Genomic DNA, 18,433 nt, shown 5'->3' with positions numbered 1-18,433 from the left:
TGAATATGTGACGCTAAAAATTTGTAATGCCCTGGGCCTAAAGCGAGAGCTGGTTGTGTATGAGGAGGGCGAGATCATGCCGACGGAACAGGACCCGATAATGGAGCTCTGTATGGTCTCTATGGAGCTCACCTTGCTCCACTTCCCCTTATGCCTCTACCCCTTGAAGCCTCTAGTGTATGAGGTTCGAATACACCTCGTCCGTTCGGCTGATCGAGCAAGGTGCAGGTTTCTTGGTTGATGTGCTGTTCAATTGGTTTGTTCAATGCAAGGGAGGGAAAATGGCCTGCGGGGACTGCCACGGCGAGCACCTCGGGAACCAGCGGCAGTGCCAGAAGTGCAACCACGGCGGCGGCTTCGATGTGCAGAACACGGCAACGGACACCGTCCTCTCCTCGGTGAGGGTGGATTGCACACACAAAGGCTGTGGGCTCTACATCACTTACCACAAGCTCGCCGATCACCAGAGCGTGTGTCCGCTCACGCCCTACAAATGCCCTGTGCCCGTATGCGGCTACGAAGTCCCACCATCGGCACTCTCCCACCACATCAGCACTGTGCATCCCATGCACGTGCACGAGATCCAGTACGACAAGGTGCTCCAGCTGCAAGTGCCAGTGTCAGAGCCACGGCTCTTACTGTTCGCGGAGGAGGACAACCATGCATTTTTCTTGGTCGGCCGCATGCTCGACATCGGTGTGCCCATCGCCGTGTCGGTACATCAGATTGGGGGCATCCCCACAGCTGCACTACACAGCCAAGCTGTGGGCGAACAGCCCATCGGGGAGCCCAAAGGCAGGACCGACACCGTGAAGGTGGAAATCGAGGTGATAAGCAGCAAGGATCCCGGCGACATCGCCGTGCAGGAGCTGAGCTTCTTCACAGTTCCGCCCAAGCTGCTAGCCAGGGCTGGGTTGTCTAGGACGGTGTCCCTCCACATTCAGATTGACAAGCTCACCTCCTAAATGATTCTACAATGCCTTTTGTTTTTCTTAGTAATATGCTAATATAGGGGTTATCTCGGTCTAATTTAGCTTAAGAGCTGGTGGGTTTTGGTGGTGATGTAGCAATTACTTCGACATTAGATCAACAGTTAAAGTAATTTCCAACAGTCGAACGAATATTTTGTGTCTGTTGGGTATAAAGATCCTCTGGGTAAGAAGTATAAGCAGCTTATATGCTTGTTTGTTCAGGAAGTGTTGCATACGTGTGCGAGTTGACGCGACACATCAAAGTAGTACTACTACTAGTAGTACTCCCTCCGATCCTAATTTCTCTGCGCATTAGTTGTCGGCGTCCTAGGAATGGGGGTCCCCAGACTTGCCTGCCTGCAGCCCGCGGCGTGGCTAAGCCTGCAGGCCATACGGCCCATCTGCACCAGCAAAGCATCCGAGACCCTCGGGAGGGTCCAAGCCTCGCGAGGCGGACGAAGTAAGACCTCCTCGAGAGTAGCCTAGCTAGGAAGGCTCATGAGGAGCGGAGATATCAAGGCGGGGCAAACCTCACGAGACACTCGTGACGCGAGCCATGACGCACGGCACCAGGCGGGCGCCAGCGCGCAGCATCCTTGTTTCCTCTTTGGTGCTAAGGAGGCCAGCGCAGGCGAAGAGTACCGAGGCATCAGGCAAGGGTTGCTATATTGGTGCAACGAGACCAAGACTAGTAGGATGGCAAGACGGAGGTCATCGTGGAGCCCAAGGCGGCGTCACCACCAGAGCCTTTGGCAGGCGAAGACCACTTTTGTCAGGATAGCTTGTACTAGCTGCCCCCTTCGAATTAGCCCACCATTGTTGGCCCCCTTCCCGCTCGATATTTGGGAAGAGGACCAGGGCCAGTATAAATAGGACCAGCCACCACCTTAGAGGGGTGACGGATCATTCAGACCATCCGGACACACAAGCTCACCAAGCTCAAGAACACCTCAACCTCCGGAGGCTGTTCTTCCTTTGTACTGTTCACCATCAGCCCTAGAGGCAATCCACCACCACCACACTAGAGTAGGGTATTACACCAGAACGGTGGCCCGAACCAGTATAAATCTTGTGTCCTTCTGTGTTGCGAGTTCATCGAGTTCGTCCACGAGAACTTAGTGAGCTAGGGCGTAGACTGGAAGGAAGGAAAGACTTCGCGCGCACCCCAATGTCCGAACCTTAAAGGTTTGCCGGAACCCCACATCTGACATTTGGTGCGCCAGGTAGGGGTGCGCCGGGGCTCCTCTCCACCAACCTGTGCCCCGCACCGCCGCACTATGCTCCCATGGCAAGTGCCCCGCCGCCCACCTCTGCGGCCAACGCCAGCAGCAGGGAGTCTGGGTACCGAGCCCTGTCCCTCGCCCTGCGGTGAGTGCAGTGGCCGGCCAAGTTCAAGCCGGAGATGTCGCCACATTACGATGGCGCGGCAGACTCAGCACCGTTCCTGCTAGCGTACGAGGATGCCGTCCTCGAAGCCGGAGGCGATGACAAGATCATGGCAAACTTGTTCCTCTGGCCCTCGCTGGCGAGCTGCGCGCCTGGCTACTCAACCTCCCGGGATCCATGGTGACATCTTGGGCGGAGCTCCATGACCTCTTCACTGTGCGCTACGCGGCGCCGGCACACCACGCAGCCGCGACACTGTTGGGTGGCTCCCAAGCCCCTCCTTCAGATCGCCACGTCAAGCCTTTCCTCCGTCAGATTGGGGTAGCCTGCAAGCGCCCGGGGGCTCCGCCGGGTTGGGCTGCGCCGGAGGCCGACCTCACCTTCGGATCAGAAGACCACCCCGGCTCCACCGCCGGCTCCGGGATGCTCCCGATGCTCTGCACACCCACCATCTACAACGTGGCCGCCACCAAGACCCTCATCGACGGTGGCACCGAACTCAACTTTCTCTCCGTAGAAGCCTTCATCCTCCTTCATGTGCCGCTCGAACGGCTCGGCCTCAGCAAGCCCTTCACTGGAGTGGGTGGTGGAGCTCCCCACCCTCTAGGGCAGATCCGCCTCTCTGTCACCTTCGGCACGCGAGACAACTATCGCACCGAGCTGGTGGACTTTCACATCGCCCGCATCGGTCTCCCGTACAATGCCATCCTTGGGTACCCGGCTCTCGCTCAGTTCATGGCGGCGACTCACCCAGCCTAAAACCTCATGAAGATGCCAGGGAGCAAGGGGGATGCTAAGGAAGCCGTGGCGACGCTCAGGCTTGCCTTCAAGACCGCGGCAACAGCACAGCCAGCCGGTGTCGGTACACCCGAGGCCAAGGAAACCGCGCCCACCAAGAAGAGGCAGCTGTTCACTCAAGACAAGGCGGAACATATTTAATATATCTGAGGCTACATAGCAACATGCATTGTACTGAATGACTAAATATGCAATCCCAGGCTACATAGCAACAAGGAAGAGTGTTACCTTAATGTTCTGATGATGTCTAGATATACATGTAATAAAATCTTATATAATACGATGGAGGGAATGTTATACTACATCATTTTTCAACTATTATTTAGCTTGTAATATTAACTTGGTGGTTTTAGGTACATATATCATTGCCAAAGATCCACACTTCGACCCTTTCTGCGTATGGGGTAATGAGATGTTCATGAACCAACATCAAGTGAGGAAATTGATAAAGATTGTTATTAAAATGGGTTAAAAGATGTCAATCGAACTATTTGTTTATACTTTATGAAATACAATAGTGAACTAGAGGATGGTAAGTAAGAACCCTGCAGCCTTCATTTTATTGCCCGTAATGAGTTGTGTTAGATGACAATGTCTGAATCTTTTTTATTTTGCAGTGGATCTTGAAGCAGTTTACTCAAGATTACCTCTCAAACTACAAGATTGGCGGCCGACCATCACAAGGGGTTGGACTAGAGTCATGCATGCATTCTGCATCCAGGAGAGCACAATAGGGCCATTCCGCTTCACCTTGTTCAGCAACCGGAATGCCTGTCACCACTTTCTTTACCATCTGTAATAGTAAAAGTATAGAACCCTGGTTCATCATTCTTTATTTGGTGCTTATGTAATTCTTAAACATATGTACCTGGGAATCGAACAATGCATTGGTTGTTTGAAGTTGATGGATATGAATAAAGCTATAGCCTACTTTCAAGTTTAAATTAGGTACAATTTTAAATAGCACCAATTAAATTAGGGCGAAATTACGGTGTGCAGGTCATTACGATACACATGGTTGGTAAAACACAAACGTTTGTGATATACACCATAATCCGAAAGGTTCATAGAGAGGAAACATGTGCAAGCATGCACACAGTTGGCGTTTGCAAAGTGTCTGTGATGTCAGACACTATCACATACGGTGCGGGAAAACTAAATGTGTGTGATTGTCTACCTATCGTACACGGTTTATAATCATGAACAGTTTGTGTTGTGCCAGGCATCGTAAAACTCCCATGCCTAGAATCTGCCTGAAAAGCTCCCATGCCAGGAATTTGCCTGGTTTTAGGTAAAACCACAAAACTGCGACTGTGATGGCAATGCGAGCACAAACGAGTAGCAAGGATGAAGCGTTTGGAATATTCGAGATATCGGAAACGGTTATATAGGGACAACCGTATGCATCAAGGCTCCCTATCCCCGACGGTTTCTGGGTCGTGTGGGAAGGACCCCCCTATCGCCGTCACTCACTAGGGATCGGTTCAAAATGATGTCGCAGAAAGGGGTTAAAAACCGTTTCTATAGCACCGACACGTACCAGTGGATCTTCATGAAAGTTTTTATTATATCCTTCTTGTATATCTATCACTTTGGAACTAATTTCCTTATGTTGATTTTGATAAGCTCAAACAAATATAAGTGAAGATCATGAGCATAAAATTTCTTCCTCTCAAATTAATTTAAGTGAAGCAAGAGAGAATTTCTTGAAATTTTTACTAACTCTTGAATAAATCTAAGTGAGGCAAGAGAGCATTTCTTCAAAAATACTAAAGAACATTGTGCTAAAAAAGATATAAGTGAAGCACTAGAGCAAATCCATAGCTCATAAAAAATTTAAGTGAAGCATAGAGAGCAATTCTAACAAGTCATGGCATAATTTTGGCTCTCTCAAATAGGTGTTACCAGCAAGGAATCTAGACTTAAAACAAAAAATAAAACAAGCAAAGACTCATATCATACAAGATGCTGCAAGCAAAACACATCGTATATGACGAATAAAAATATAGCTTCGATTAAAATACCGATGGTCATTAGAAGAAAGAGGGGATGCCACTCGAGGGCATCCCCAAGCTTACTTTCTTTCTCTCTTTTGGATAATATATTGGGATACCGGAGCATACCCAAGCTTAGAATCTTCTTACTCCTTATCCCTTCATCCATCATAAGATAACCCAAAACTTGAAAACTTCAATCACACAAAACTTAACAAAAGCCTTTGTGAGATCCGTTAGTATAAGAAAACAAATCACTACTATAAGTGTTGTAGTAAACCAATTGATATTTTCTTTTTGCATTATATCTATTGTATTTCAACTTTTCTATGGAAAAAACTCATCAAAGAAAACCATATAATCATCAAAACAAGCACACAACTCAAAGAAAACAGAATTTGTCAAAAACAGAACAATCTGTAGCAATTTGGAAATTTTGAATACTTAAGTAACTCTAAAAACTCTGAAAAATAAGGACGTCCTAGGAAGTTTGTGTATTAATATACTGCAAAAGGAATTGGTATTTTATCGCTCTCTGATTAAAAATGAAAATTATTTTCACGAGCACAAAAGTTTCTGTTTTGCAGCAAGATCAAACAACTATCAACCAAGAAGATTCTAAAGGCTTTACTTGGCACAAACACTAATTGAAAAAAAAACTCAATCATAACAATACCATAATTGTGCAAACACTCAAGAACAGAAAGAAAAAAGTAAAAATAAATTTTATTCATCGGGTTGCCTCCCAGCAAGCGCTATAGTTTTACACCCTTAGCTAGGCATAAGATTTTAATGATGCTCACATGGAAGACAAGAATTGAAGCACAAAGAGAGCATCATCTAGCATATGAAAAATACATTTAAGTCTAACATACTTCCTATGCATAGGAAGTTTATAAGCAAACAAATTATCATGACAAGAAATATCTAACATATGTAAGGGAACGAAATAAAACATTGACAATCTCAACATAGCGAGAGGTAATTTAGTAACATGAAAATTTCTGCAACCATTTTTTCCTCTCTCATAATAATTACATGTAGGATCATACTTAAACTCAACAATATAGCAATGATATAAATTTTTATTTTTATGATCCACATGCATAAAAGTCTTATATTCTTCCAAGATAGTGGATTCACATCAAGTAAAGTCATGACCTCTCCGAACCCACTTTCGTCAAAAATTTCATAAGATTGAACACTCTCCAAATATGTGGGATTATTTTTACCTCAAGTTGGCGCTCTTCCAAACACACTTTCAAAATTATTGCAAACATTATTATCACTATCATATTCATCATGAGGCTTAAATAAATTTTCAAGATCATAAGAAAAATCACCCCAATCATGATCATTGCAATAAGTAGTGGACATATCAAAATTAGCATCCCCAAGCTTGGGGTTTTGCATATTATTAGCACAATTGACACTAATAGAATTTCTAGTAAAATCATTGCAATCATGCTTTTCATTCAAGGAGCTATCATGAATCACTTCATAAATTTCTTCATCACAACTTTCAGATTCATGAATCTCAAGCAAAATTTCCTAAAGATAATAAAGTGCACCCAAATGACTAGAAATTGGTTCAACATAATCAGATCTTCTGAAAACATTAGAAAGTGGATGAGGATCCATATCAATAGATTTTTACCAAGCAAAGATGCAAGCAAATAGAAGGCACATGGTAACACAAGCAAAGGTATCAAACAAGATTGCACACAGAAACAGATCTGACGAGAAACGGCGAACGAAAAAGAGGGCGGATAAAATGGCATATTTTTGTGAAGTGGGGGAGAGGAAAATGAGTGGCAAAAGGCAAATAATGTAAATAGTGAAGATATGAGATTTGTGATAAGGAACCTGGTATATGTTGAAGATCCTACCCGGCAACAGCGCCAGAAATTCTTTTTGATGCGGCTTCAAGCTATGTCGGTATTTACCCAAAGAGGAAGGGATGATGCAACACAGCGATGGTAGGCATTTCCCTCAGTGTTGAAACCAAGGTTATTGAACCAGTAGGAGAACAAAGCAACAACACATAAATGGCACCTACACACAAATAACAAATACTCGCAACCCGGCGTATTAAAGGGGTTGTCAATCCCTTTTGGGTAACGGTGTCAGAAATTGGAAGACGTGAATAAATTGTCGTAGATTGATAGGTCGAACGACAAATAGAATAAATTGCAGCAAGGTATTTTTTATTTTTGGGTTTAATATATCTGAAAATAATAGGGAAATAAAATAGATCGCAAAGGCAAATAATATGAGAAAGAGACCCGGGGACGTAGGTTTCACTAGTGGCTTCTCTCGAGAAAAATAGCAAACAGTGGGTAAACAAATTACTATTGGGCAATTGATAGGACTTCAAATAATCATGAAGATGTCTACACATCTACCGCTATCCAGCAGGATGTAGTGTATTAAGTTCATGGGGAAACGGAGTAATGCAATAAGAAAGATGACATGATGTAGACAAGATCTATCTATGTAGAGATAGACCCCATCGTTTTATCCTTAGTAGAAATGATACATACGTGTCGGTTCCCCTTCTGTCACTGGGATGAAGCACCGTAAGATCGAACCCACTACAAAGCACCTCTTCCCATTGCAGATCAAGTTCGCCTAACAAAACCCAAATATCGGAGAAGAAAGGCGAGGCTATAAGAAATCATGCATATAAGGGATCAAAGAAGATTCAAATAACTTTCATGGATAAAAAGATAGATATGATCATAAGCTCAAAGTTCATCCGATCCCAACAAACACATCGCAAAAAGAGTTACATCATATGGATCTCCAAGAGACCATTATATTGAGAATCAAACAAGAGAGAGGAAGCTATCTAGATACTAACTATGGACCCGAAGGTCTACAAAGAACTACTCATGAATCATCGGAGAGGCACCAATGGAAGTGCTGAACCCCTGCGTGATGGTGTCTATGTTGGCTCTGGTGGCTCTGGACTCTACGGCGGATGGAATTGATTTTCGTCGACTCCCCTAGGTTTTTTGGAATATTGGGGTATCTATAGAGCAAAGAGGCGGTTCAGGGGGCACACGAGGTGGGAACAACCCAGCAGGGCGCGCCTAGGCCACCTGCCGTGCCCTGGTGGGTTGTGCTCCCCTCGGAGCACCCCCAGGTGCTTCTTCGGCCCATTGGTTGTCTTCTAGTGCAAAAAAATCTCCAAAAAGTTCTGCTGCATTTGGACTCCGTTTGGTATTGATTTCGTGTGATATAAAAAACATGCAGAAAACATCAACTGAAATTTGGCACTATGTCAATAGGTTACTACTAAAAAAGATATAAAATGACTATAAGAGGATTATAAAACATCCAAGATTAATAATATAACAACATGGAACAATCAAAAATTATAGATACATTGGAGACGTATCATAGCTCGACACAAGGCTATTCCTGTCAAACAACTCAATAACCGTAAGATATGTATGTGACGATGTCAGTTATTGCACGTACACAACAATAGAAAAGGAAGTACCATGGCATATTACAAAACTGCTACACCACGGACGAGAACACGTGCCCACATTACACCATCTGGGAATAGTGCCGCACTTCGAAACTAGAACCGTCAATAAATTTTGAGCTTGCGTCTCGTCACATTCCAAATTACTGCCATGCTATATTTATTTGCAAACCTGTTCACACCGATCACAACCTAAACGGTTTCCCACTTAGGAGCGTATTAGTACACGGTTATAAATACTACTATGCCAAGATTATTGCACATTCCTCTTCAACTCCTCATCCAAAAAAACAAACATGACATTCAGCATCCTTCCCTTGCGTCTGCCATGGCCAGCGTGAGTTCTTGGTAGAGAGATTACCACTAGGGAGAGGCAAGCATGGAAGCGGAAGCACGAAAGTTGTCCCACCTGGCCGCGAAAGCAGCCGACATGTCCCGCCGCACGGCAGTACCAGCATAGAGGTCCCGCCCAGCCCCCGGAGCAGCATGGAGGTCCCGCCGCACCGTCGATGCAGCAGACAGGTCCGGCCGTGCCATGGAAGTAGCAGAGATGTCCCGCAGCGCTACGAATGCAGCAGAGATGTCCTCCCATGCTGCGATGGCCTAGGAAAATGTCTCGCGAGCAGGCGACGACTCTTACAGGCAGATGCATGTGATCGTCCATAGCCAGATGGATCAGAGGTCTGGCTGGGCGAGGTTGCAGGATGACATGAAAGTCCCTTTTGAACAGGCTACCGGTGTCATCCGGCAACTACGGGAGGGCAATGCGAAGCTCCGGCCGAGCGCGACCTGTTGAGAGCGAAGATCGCCGGAAGGGCGAAGCAGGCGGAGGAGAGAGGTGCCTTGTTGAAGAGGACGGGCGTCATTGTCGAGGAACTTATGGACGACAATTCCATGCTCCACATCGAGCGTGAAAGGCTGGTGAAGGAATCCGTGGATGCTGCTAAGCAGCATATAAAGGACATGAAACTGATGAAAGATATCATCGCCACTCGCCGCAAGAACTAGTCTCCGTGACCTGCAGCGCATCAAGAAAGTAGAGATCAGCGAGCCAGATCATTGTATGCGTCTTGCTTCTTCTTTTGCCCTTGTGTATTTCGGTCTTAGCCGCATGTTGGTTTTTCAGTTATCTTCCTAATTATGTAAGAAAATTATTACCACTATTGTCGGGGTATTCTCATGACAGATGCCAGGGGGTGGCTTATCATGGATGGGGTAAAGAGGATGTCGTCGGGCCCTAGAAGAGGGAATGGGCGCGAGCTCGATTGCACACAAGACTTACCCAGGTTCGGGGCTCTCCTGGGAGATAACACCCCTAGTCCTGCTCTATGGGGTCTCTGCATGATGACTATGCTCAGAAGGAGGCTGCAAGGTTGCTCCTTGAGTTGTATTGCTAGAGGAGGAAGAAGGGCAAGGCTACCTCTCTTGCTTCTCCTAGCTATGGAGTGTGTGTGTGTGTGGCGTCTGGGCTGAACCCTTTGCATGGGTGAGCATGAGGGGTTTATATAGGCGTACCCCCTAGGGGTACAATGGTAATACGGCCGGGTGTAGGACCCGAACGTCAGTGTCTAGGGTCGCCGGGTTATCCGCCGGCTGCTGGGGCCCACTACTTGGGGGCCCCGTCGGCTACCGAGAATCCGGCAGAGAGGTAGGGCCCACCGCTTATGGGCCATGCTGATTAGCTTTTGCTGTAGCATCATCCTTGCTGACAGAGGCCTCGTCAGGAGTCGTATGGCTACAGTCCCGCCGCCTGGTAAGCACACACTATAGTTGTGGTCTGTCTCGTCAGAGTAATTGCGCGTGGACACCGAGGGGAGGGAACGGCTGGCTATTGGAGGTCGGCCCGCCCCTGAAGCCGCCTTCTAGGGGAGCGCCATCTTCTAGGAGCTCACGGACAGGTAGGGCCCACCGCATGCGGGCCTTCCTAACCAACCTTCATGGGAGCATGGCCCCTTCTGACGAGGGCTGTGCCATGAGCCGCATGGCTATAGTGTCACGCTGGGCAAGCAAGTGACCGCTTGGTCAGCTCACACTGTAGCCACACTCCCCCGGGATCTGGGGGAGTGGGAGGCCCTATAGCCATGCCCCGTCTTGTCGTAGTGATGAGGTACAGACTCCATGGAGAGGAGTGGCCGTCTGCTAGGAGCCGCCCCCCTGAAGCCGCCTTCTAAGAGTGCGCCGTCTTTTGGGAGTCGACCGCTTGGGCCCAGCTGGCCCAAGGAGCCAACCGCATGTCCGGAAGGTGCAGGGGCTTTGCTAGCCCGATTTCTTGAAATAATAAGGGGCGTGGATGAGGCTACTAGTGGTCCATCCCTCTGACAGTAGTCCTCGAAGCTGGTGAGGTACCGCAGCTCAAGCCGGTGTTCCTTAGTAGTTTCTTCCAACGAGAGATCATGTGCCCTTGCTTCGTCCGGCTCATGGATGCCGTCTGCCAGGAGCAGGCCAAGGCTGGGCCGACTGCCTGGTGAATTTGAATCATCGTGGCAGGCATCGAGCTGATGCCACCAGGTGACGTGCCTGCCGCCCGTTGCTTGCTCGCCATGCGGTGCTAGTAGGCTAGGCCGGCCTGCCAGCCCACGCGCACGACGGGATGTCGCCACAGGCCCAGGACCACCACTACAGGGCCTCGGCACGCGCGTGGATCCGCTTCAGCCGAGGTGGGCGGTTGCCCTTCTGGTGCTAATTGAAGACACGCCATGATGGCGCGGGATTTACGGGGATGTGCGGGGTGTGGGCGCAGTTAATCGCCTCGGCTCCGCTGCCGCTACCATATAAGTAGGAGGGAGGGGGAGCGGCTGAACGCATGCACCCCCATTTCCGATCTCTTTGTTCTCTTCTTCCTCTTGCTCCTTGCTGCTGATGAACGGCCGCGCTGCCCACCAGCAAACTGCCGCCATAGCTCATCGTCTCGTAGCCTCGCCACGCCACTACAGACTCGCCGCCACCCGACCTTGCCGCGCTACCGCCAAACCACCACGAACCATGGCGCGAGGCAAGTGGGACGGCTTGTATGTCCATGAGGGGCATGTCAAGTTCCTCCGCGCGATGCGGCAGATGCCTACCGAGGCATGTGTGGGGATGCGCCTTCCGGACACGTGGGAGATCTCGGCGGTGCTGACGGTCGGTGAGTGTTGGGGATATTACTACTGGGCGTAAACCAGCCTATCTGGGCCGGGTTAACTTCGTCAGCAGTTAAGTATGTTAAAGCCCAAGAAGACAGATGAGGGCTCAAGGCCCATGGTCAGGTCAAGGCTTGTAGCCGTAAACCGTCATTAGTAGTTAACTTGTATTGTAAGTTAGGAATAAGTAGAGACCAAACCGGACACACCTATGAGCCGGTATTGGGACACTGTAAACCGACGGGAGTCACCCGTGTATATAAGGGGACGACCCGGCGGCAGTTCAGGGACAACAGACAACAACTCGAGACATAGGCGAAGCTTGTTTGCTCCCTAGTCATCGAAACTCAATCAATTCCATCACAACTAGACGTAGGCTTTTACCTTCATTGAAGGGGCCGAACTAGTATAAACTCTCTTGCATCCCTGTGTCCGCTTTAACCCCTTCAAACTAACCCATCGCGACGGCTCCACGACTAAGTCCTTTCTCTAGGACATCTGCCGTGACAAAACCACGACAGTTGGCGCCCACCGTGGGGCTATCGTACGATGGTTTCCGGTTCTTGGAGGGCCGCTTTGAAGGACTCGAGGGCTACGCGGTAGGCCGGATGACTAAGAGTCATCGCGGCAAGTTCTACATCGATGACGCAGGCTGGGGCCCCGAGGCCGGCTCAATTGAGTACGGGTACCGGGTCCCCTTTGGAGACATTCACGTTTTCATTGGCAAGATCGGTGAACCGGGCCCTAAGCCGGACATCTGCACCGACCTCATCGAGACGGATTAGCGTGCGCGATCCGCCCGGGTTAAACCGGCCATGAAGCGTGCCTTCGTGGGAGTCATCCACGGAGGAAGTTATGAGGATGGATCGGAATCTCGCGGCGATACCGTCGTTTGTTCCGATGACGAGTCATCGACCGAAGAAACCGAATCTCTTTATCAGCTACAAGACGGCCGGATTGGGGGCTGTTCCGATGGCGTCAGTATTCCGGACCCCTCTGATCTGCCCAACCGGGTTGGAATATTCATGACTGGCACACAAGCAGCGCTTCATTCTTCGACCGCTTCAGCAACAACCTCCGGTTCAGCAGCAGCAACGGCTGCCGGGGCAGGAGGCCCTGTGCGCCCGCCGGCTCAAGTTCTATCAGAGCTGTTTGATGCATTGGCTGTGCTTATGGCGGAGGCTAATCCGGCGGATCAGGGCGTTCACAACGCCGAGATTGCAAAAGTGAAGGAACAGATCACCCAGGCCAAGGCAGATCTGGCAGCTGAGGACACCAGGATGGCCACGGAGCGGCCGCTTTAGACGCACAAGCCTACAGGCTCATGTTGGACCAGAATGCGTCGCAGGAACTCATGAGGAGGAAGTACCGATCCCGTTTGCCTCCGGTTTTTGAGGCCAGAGACCTTTTCAACACTCCAGGAGTAGGAACCGTCAATCCGCTGGAGGGAAACCGGGTGGAAGCTCCCGGGACCGGGGCACCGGTTCAGCTTTGTCAGATGGACCCGCCTCGTCAAAACACCGTTATACCTCAGGCTGTTTTAACACTTCCGGGTCACTACTCCAACCCGATGGACAATCTCATTGCCTCTGCTGCACGGCTGGAGGCTATTCCAATTGAAGGTGATTCGCCGCAGGCAGTAGAGACCTGACGGGTCAAGGAGCTTCTGAGGACAGCTTTGGTCCAACAAGAAGCATACTCGTATAGCCGCGACCGGATCCACTTGACCCCCTGTCCAAGCCGGAGCTATAGCAGACATATGGATGAACCGGCAGTGTCGAGTAACGAACGACGTGGAGCACCCCGTGGCAACAACCCGATAGGTGGTGCTGATAACGCTCAGGAAGTGGTGAACCGGGTCCGAGCGCGCAGAGAGGCCGAGTTAGCCACACAGCATCAGGCTCGGCAGCTCATGCCGGTTCGTCCAACCATCTCGATCGAACCTGGTGTTACTTCTAGTTCTTTGGGAGTGCCTTGCCTTATCCCCGCTTTATGCAATGTGCGCCTGCCCAAGGATTTCAAGGGCCCGTGCAAGGTACCAAATTACACGGCGGATCAGCCTCCGGAGACATGGGTGGAGAGCTATGAGATGGCCATGGAGATGCTTGATGTGGATGACGCGGCGTGTGCGAAATACTTCACCATGATCCTTGAAGGAACGGCCCGTACTTGGTTAAAAAGCTTGCCGGCTAATTCTATCAGTTCATGGGCCCAATTGCGAGCCCGGTTTATCAGCAATTTCAAGGATACATGTAAACAGCCTATGTCGATAGTGGACTTAGCTGCATGCGTCTAGGAGGAAGGAGAGTCAACGACTCATTGGATGCGCCGGGTTTCACAAGTGTTGCACTCATCAGACCGCATCAACGCTGACACCGTAGTGTTAACCCTAGATGGCAACTGCCGGTTTGGGCCCCTGAAGCTGAAGTTGGGACGGATGAAGCGTCATTGCACTGACATGGGGACCCTCATGGCCGCTTTGGTGAAATATGCTGATTCTGATAGTACCAAGGATCCCGAATCTGATGATGACAAGACAGGGAAGGGAAAGAGGAACAGCAACTCCGAAGACATGCGACGCAGGGGTAAACCAAAAAATCGTAATGGGGCGCCCAACCCTAACCCAGACCGCCTAAACTATCTGCTAAGCCGGCCCTGTCCAAGACATGGGACGAAGGAGGCGCCAGCAAACCACCTTTCGAAGGATTGCTTTATTATGCAGGAGTTCAAGAATTCTAATAATTTCCGGTATGATCACGAATCTGGCGGTGGCTCAGGATCTAGGCCGGGTTACGATGGAGGAAGTTCCGGTTCAGGATTTAATGGTAATCCAGGCGGACATAATGGTCAAAATAGTCAGAACAACCAGGGTGGTTACAACCAATAGCAGCAACAGTCAGGTTACCAGAGCTACCCGAAGCAGTTGAGTAGTGGCCAGTATCATGTCTTCACGACTAGCTTGGACAAGCGAGACCGGAAGGTTCAAAGGCGGGCGGTCAACTCTGTTGAACCGGCCATACCCCGTTATCTACGTTGGTCTGAACAGCCAATCATATGGAGCAGAGAGGATCACCCTCCCCAGGTCGATAATCCGGGTCAGTTGGCTCTGGTGGTGGCGCCTCAGGTGGGAGGTTACAAGTTCACCAAGGTGCTCATGGATGGAGGTAGCAGCATTAATATCTTGTACTATGAGACCTTCCATCGTATGGGTCTGACAGACAAAAATCTTAAACCGTCTAATACGGTGTTCCACGGTGCGGTACCTGGCAGATCAGCATATCCTGTTGGTAAGATAGCTCTGGAAGTGGCCTTTGGGGATGATCATGATTCCAGGTCGGAGACATTGATGTTTGAAGTGGTGAAAATCCAAAGTCCATATCACACCCTATTTGGGCGACCGGCCTACGCCAAGTTTATGGCACGGCCCTGTTATGTGTATTTGCAGCTCAAGATGCCGGGTCACAAGGGGACAATAACGGTTCACGGAAGCCACAAAATTGCTTTGGAGTGCGAGGAAGGTGATGCGGCATATGCAGAGTCGGTTTGTGCCACCGAGGAGCTGAAGTATTATAAGGACAATGTTGATCCAGCGGACATGACTCCATTAAAGAAGCCAACTACGGAGCATGATCCGGCCCTGAAGTTCAAATCGGCAGCAGAAACTAAGCTTGTTGACTTTGTACCTGGCGATTCGTCCAAGCAGTTCAGCATTAGTGCTAATTTGGATCCGAAATAGGAAAGCGCGCTCATCGAGTTCATCCATGAGAATCGGGACATTTTTGCATGGAAGCCCTCTGACATGCCAGGTGTACCGAGGCAACTCGCTGAGCACACCCTTAATGTGGATCCTAAATACAAACCGGTGAAACAGTTCCTCCGCCGGTTTAACGAAGAAAGACGCAAGGCAATTGGAGAAGAGGTAGCCAGGCTCTTAGCAGCTGGTTTTATTGTTGAAGTTTTTCACCCTGAGTGGCTTGCTAATCCGGTGCTGGTCCTTAAGAAAAATGGCACCTGGCGCATGTGTGTGGATTACACAGATCTTAATAAAGCTTGTCCAGCAGATCCTTTTGCCCTCCCCCGTATTGATCAAATTATTGATGCTATGGCGGGTTGTGAGCATTTAAGTTTTTCGGATGCATATTCTGGCTATCATCAGATCAAAATGGCAGTTAAGGACCAGGAGAAAACGGCATTCATAACTCCCTTTGGAGCCTTCTGCTATGTGTCTATGCCCTTTGGGCTCAAGAGTGCTCAGGCAACTTATCAACGTTGTGTGCAAAATTGTCTACACAAATAGATTGGCCGTAATGTACACGCCTACGTGGATGATATCGTGGTTAAATCCAGGGAGAAGGAGACTCTGATTGGTGATTTAAAGGAAACTTTTGATAACCGTAGGACATACAAGATGATGCTTAATCCGGACAAATGCATCTTCGGTGTACCGGCGGGCAAGTTATTAGGCTTCCTGGTGTCCAATAGGGGAATTGAGGCTAATCCGGAGAAGATCACAACCATCACCTCCCTCGCTAAACCGAAGTGTATCAATGATGTTCAACGCCTGGCAGGCCGGATTTCCGCGTTAAGCCGGTTTATCAGTCGTCTTGGTGAGAAGGAAATCCCTTTGTATCAGATGTTGAAGAAGATGGATCAGTTTGTCTGGAGTTCTGCTGCTGATGAAGCGTTTGAGGACTTAAAGAGGCAATTGGCCAATCCGCCTATGCTCGCCACTCCCATTGACAAGGAGCCGTTACTGTTATATGTTGCTGCTAATGCTCGGGCGGTCAGCGTGGCTATTGTGGTGGAGCGGAAGGAGGCAAGTAAGGAGCATCCGGTTCAACGTCCGGTCTATTATATCAGCGAGGTGCTCATTGAGTCCAAGCAAAGGTATCCGCATTGGCAGAAGCTGGTGTATGGAGTTTTCATGGCAAGCTGGATGCTTAAACAATACTTCCAAGGGCATCCAATTACGGTGGTCAGTTCTGCTCCTTTGGGGGATATCATCTAGAACCGGGAAGCAACTGGCCGGATTGCCGAGTGGGCTATAGAGCTTGGGCTGCACGATTTGAAGTATGTGCCTCGGACGGCGATCAAGTCTCAAGCACTGGTTGATTTCATCAATGATTGGTCGGAAATGCAAGCACCTGAAGAAAAGCCGGATCACACATATTGGACCATCCATTTTGACGGATCCAGGCAACTGGAAGGCTCGGGGGCTGGAGTCGTATTAACTTCCCCATGAGGTGATAAGTTTTGTTATGTTCTCCGCTTAATGTTCCCTTGTACTAACAATGCAGCTGAGTATGAAGCCTTGCTCCATGGTCTCCGGATGGCTAAGGAGATGAATCTAAGTCGAGTTAAGTGCTTCGGTGACTCGGACCTCGTGGCTCAGCAAGTGTCTGGCACTTGGGACTCCAAGGACCCACTCATGGAAGCATATCGTCGGGAGGTGGACATTGTTGTAGGTCATTTCAAAGGCTATCAGGTGGACCATGTGGACCGGCGAAAAAATGAAGCGGCGGACGCCTTGAGCCGGCTGGGCTCTCAGCGCAAACCGGTTCCGCCCAATATTTTTCTGGATGTGCTGCACAACCCGTCGATCAAGATCCCCGGTGAAGCGGATTTGGCTATTCCTGATCCAGAGGCTCAATTGGTGGCAGCTCTTCATGTTAGTCCGGATTGGACGCTTCCTTACCTGGCGTACAAGAACCGGGGCGAGTTAACAGAGGATGAGATTCTGGCCCGACAGATAATCCGGCGATCCAAGTCCATGACTATTAACAACGGCGAGTTGCATCATTGCAGTGTGTCAGGAGCATTTCAACGCTATGTGTCTCCTGAAGAAGGCCGTGAAATTTTGCGAGAGATCCACGAAGGAGATTGTGGTCACCACGCCGGTTCAAAATCTCTGGTAGCTAAAGCGTTTCGCCATGGCTTCTATTGGTTAACTGCTCATGCTGATGCGGAGGATCTGGTCAGACGATGTGATGGTTGCCAAAAGTTCTCAAGACGTGCTCATGTACCGTCTCAAGAATTGAGAATGATTCCAATTACTTGGCCGTTTGTGACCTGGGGGCTGGATATGGTTGGGCCTTTCAAAAGGTCCAAAGACAAGAAGACCCACCTCCTGGTGGCGGTTGACAAGTTTACAAAGTGGGTGGAGGCAGAACCTATTAGCAAGTGTGATGCGGCCACGGCGGTTCAGTTCATTAAAAAAGTGATTTTCCGGTTTGGCTTTCCACACAGTATCATCACAGACAATGGTACCAATTTGTCCAAAGGTGCCATGAAGGAGTTTTGTGAACGGGAGCACATCCGGCTCGACGTTTCATCAGTGGCACACCCACAGTCCAATGGTCAAGCAGAAAGAGCTAAACAAGAGATCTTGAGAGGCATCAAGCCCCGGTTCATGGTTCCTTTGCAGAGAACGCTGGGTTGTTGGGTAGAAGAATTACCATCTGTGTTATGGAGCATCAATACAACACCCAACAGGTCAACAGGATACACACCGTTCTTCATGGTTTATGGAGCGGAGGCAGTTCTCCCCAGTGATATCCGTCATGATTCACCTCGTGTGACGGCTTATATTGAAGCGGACAACGAGACATAGCAGCCGCCCGATCGGCGATTTATCAACAGGATCTTCGTCGTTATCACAGTCGCCGAGTC

The 18,433-nt window shown here is 49.2% G+C and overlaps 1 protein-coding gene across 1 annotated transcript; it reads left to right on the top strand.

Moving 5' to 3' along the window:
* The first annotated feature begins 281 nt into the window (after nucleotides 1-281).
* Nucleotides 282-2,343, top strand: LOC147965223 (uncharacterized). The gene is made up of 2 exons (XM_087530353.1): nucleotides 282-913; nucleotides 2,199-2,343. Exons 1-2 carry the CDS (start codon nucleotides 282-284, stop codon nucleotides 2,341-2,343), a joined length of 777 nt encoding a protein of 258 aa, XP_087386479.1.
* Nucleotides 2,344-18,433: the final 16,090 nt, after the last annotated feature.

This window comes from Triticum urartu, chromosome 6A (genome assembly GCF_056163025.1).
Source record: "Triticum urartu cultivar PI428250 chromosome 6A, HENAU_Tu73, whole genome shotgun sequence".
NCBI lineage: Eukaryota > Viridiplantae > Streptophyta > Magnoliopsida > Poales > Poaceae > Triticum > Triticum urartu.
This window is presented reverse-complemented; position numbering and strand designations above follow the sequence as displayed.

Coding starts and splice junctions, on each gene's coding strand:
- LOC147965223 (XM_087530353.1), top strand. CDS start 282: ATGGCCTGCGGGGACTGCCACGGCGAGCACCTCGGGAACCAGCGGCAG. Junction 914..2,198: donor AAGCTGCTAGCCAGGGCTGG/GTTGTCTAGGAC, acceptor TGCGCCAGGTAG/GGGTGCGCCGGGGCTCCTCT.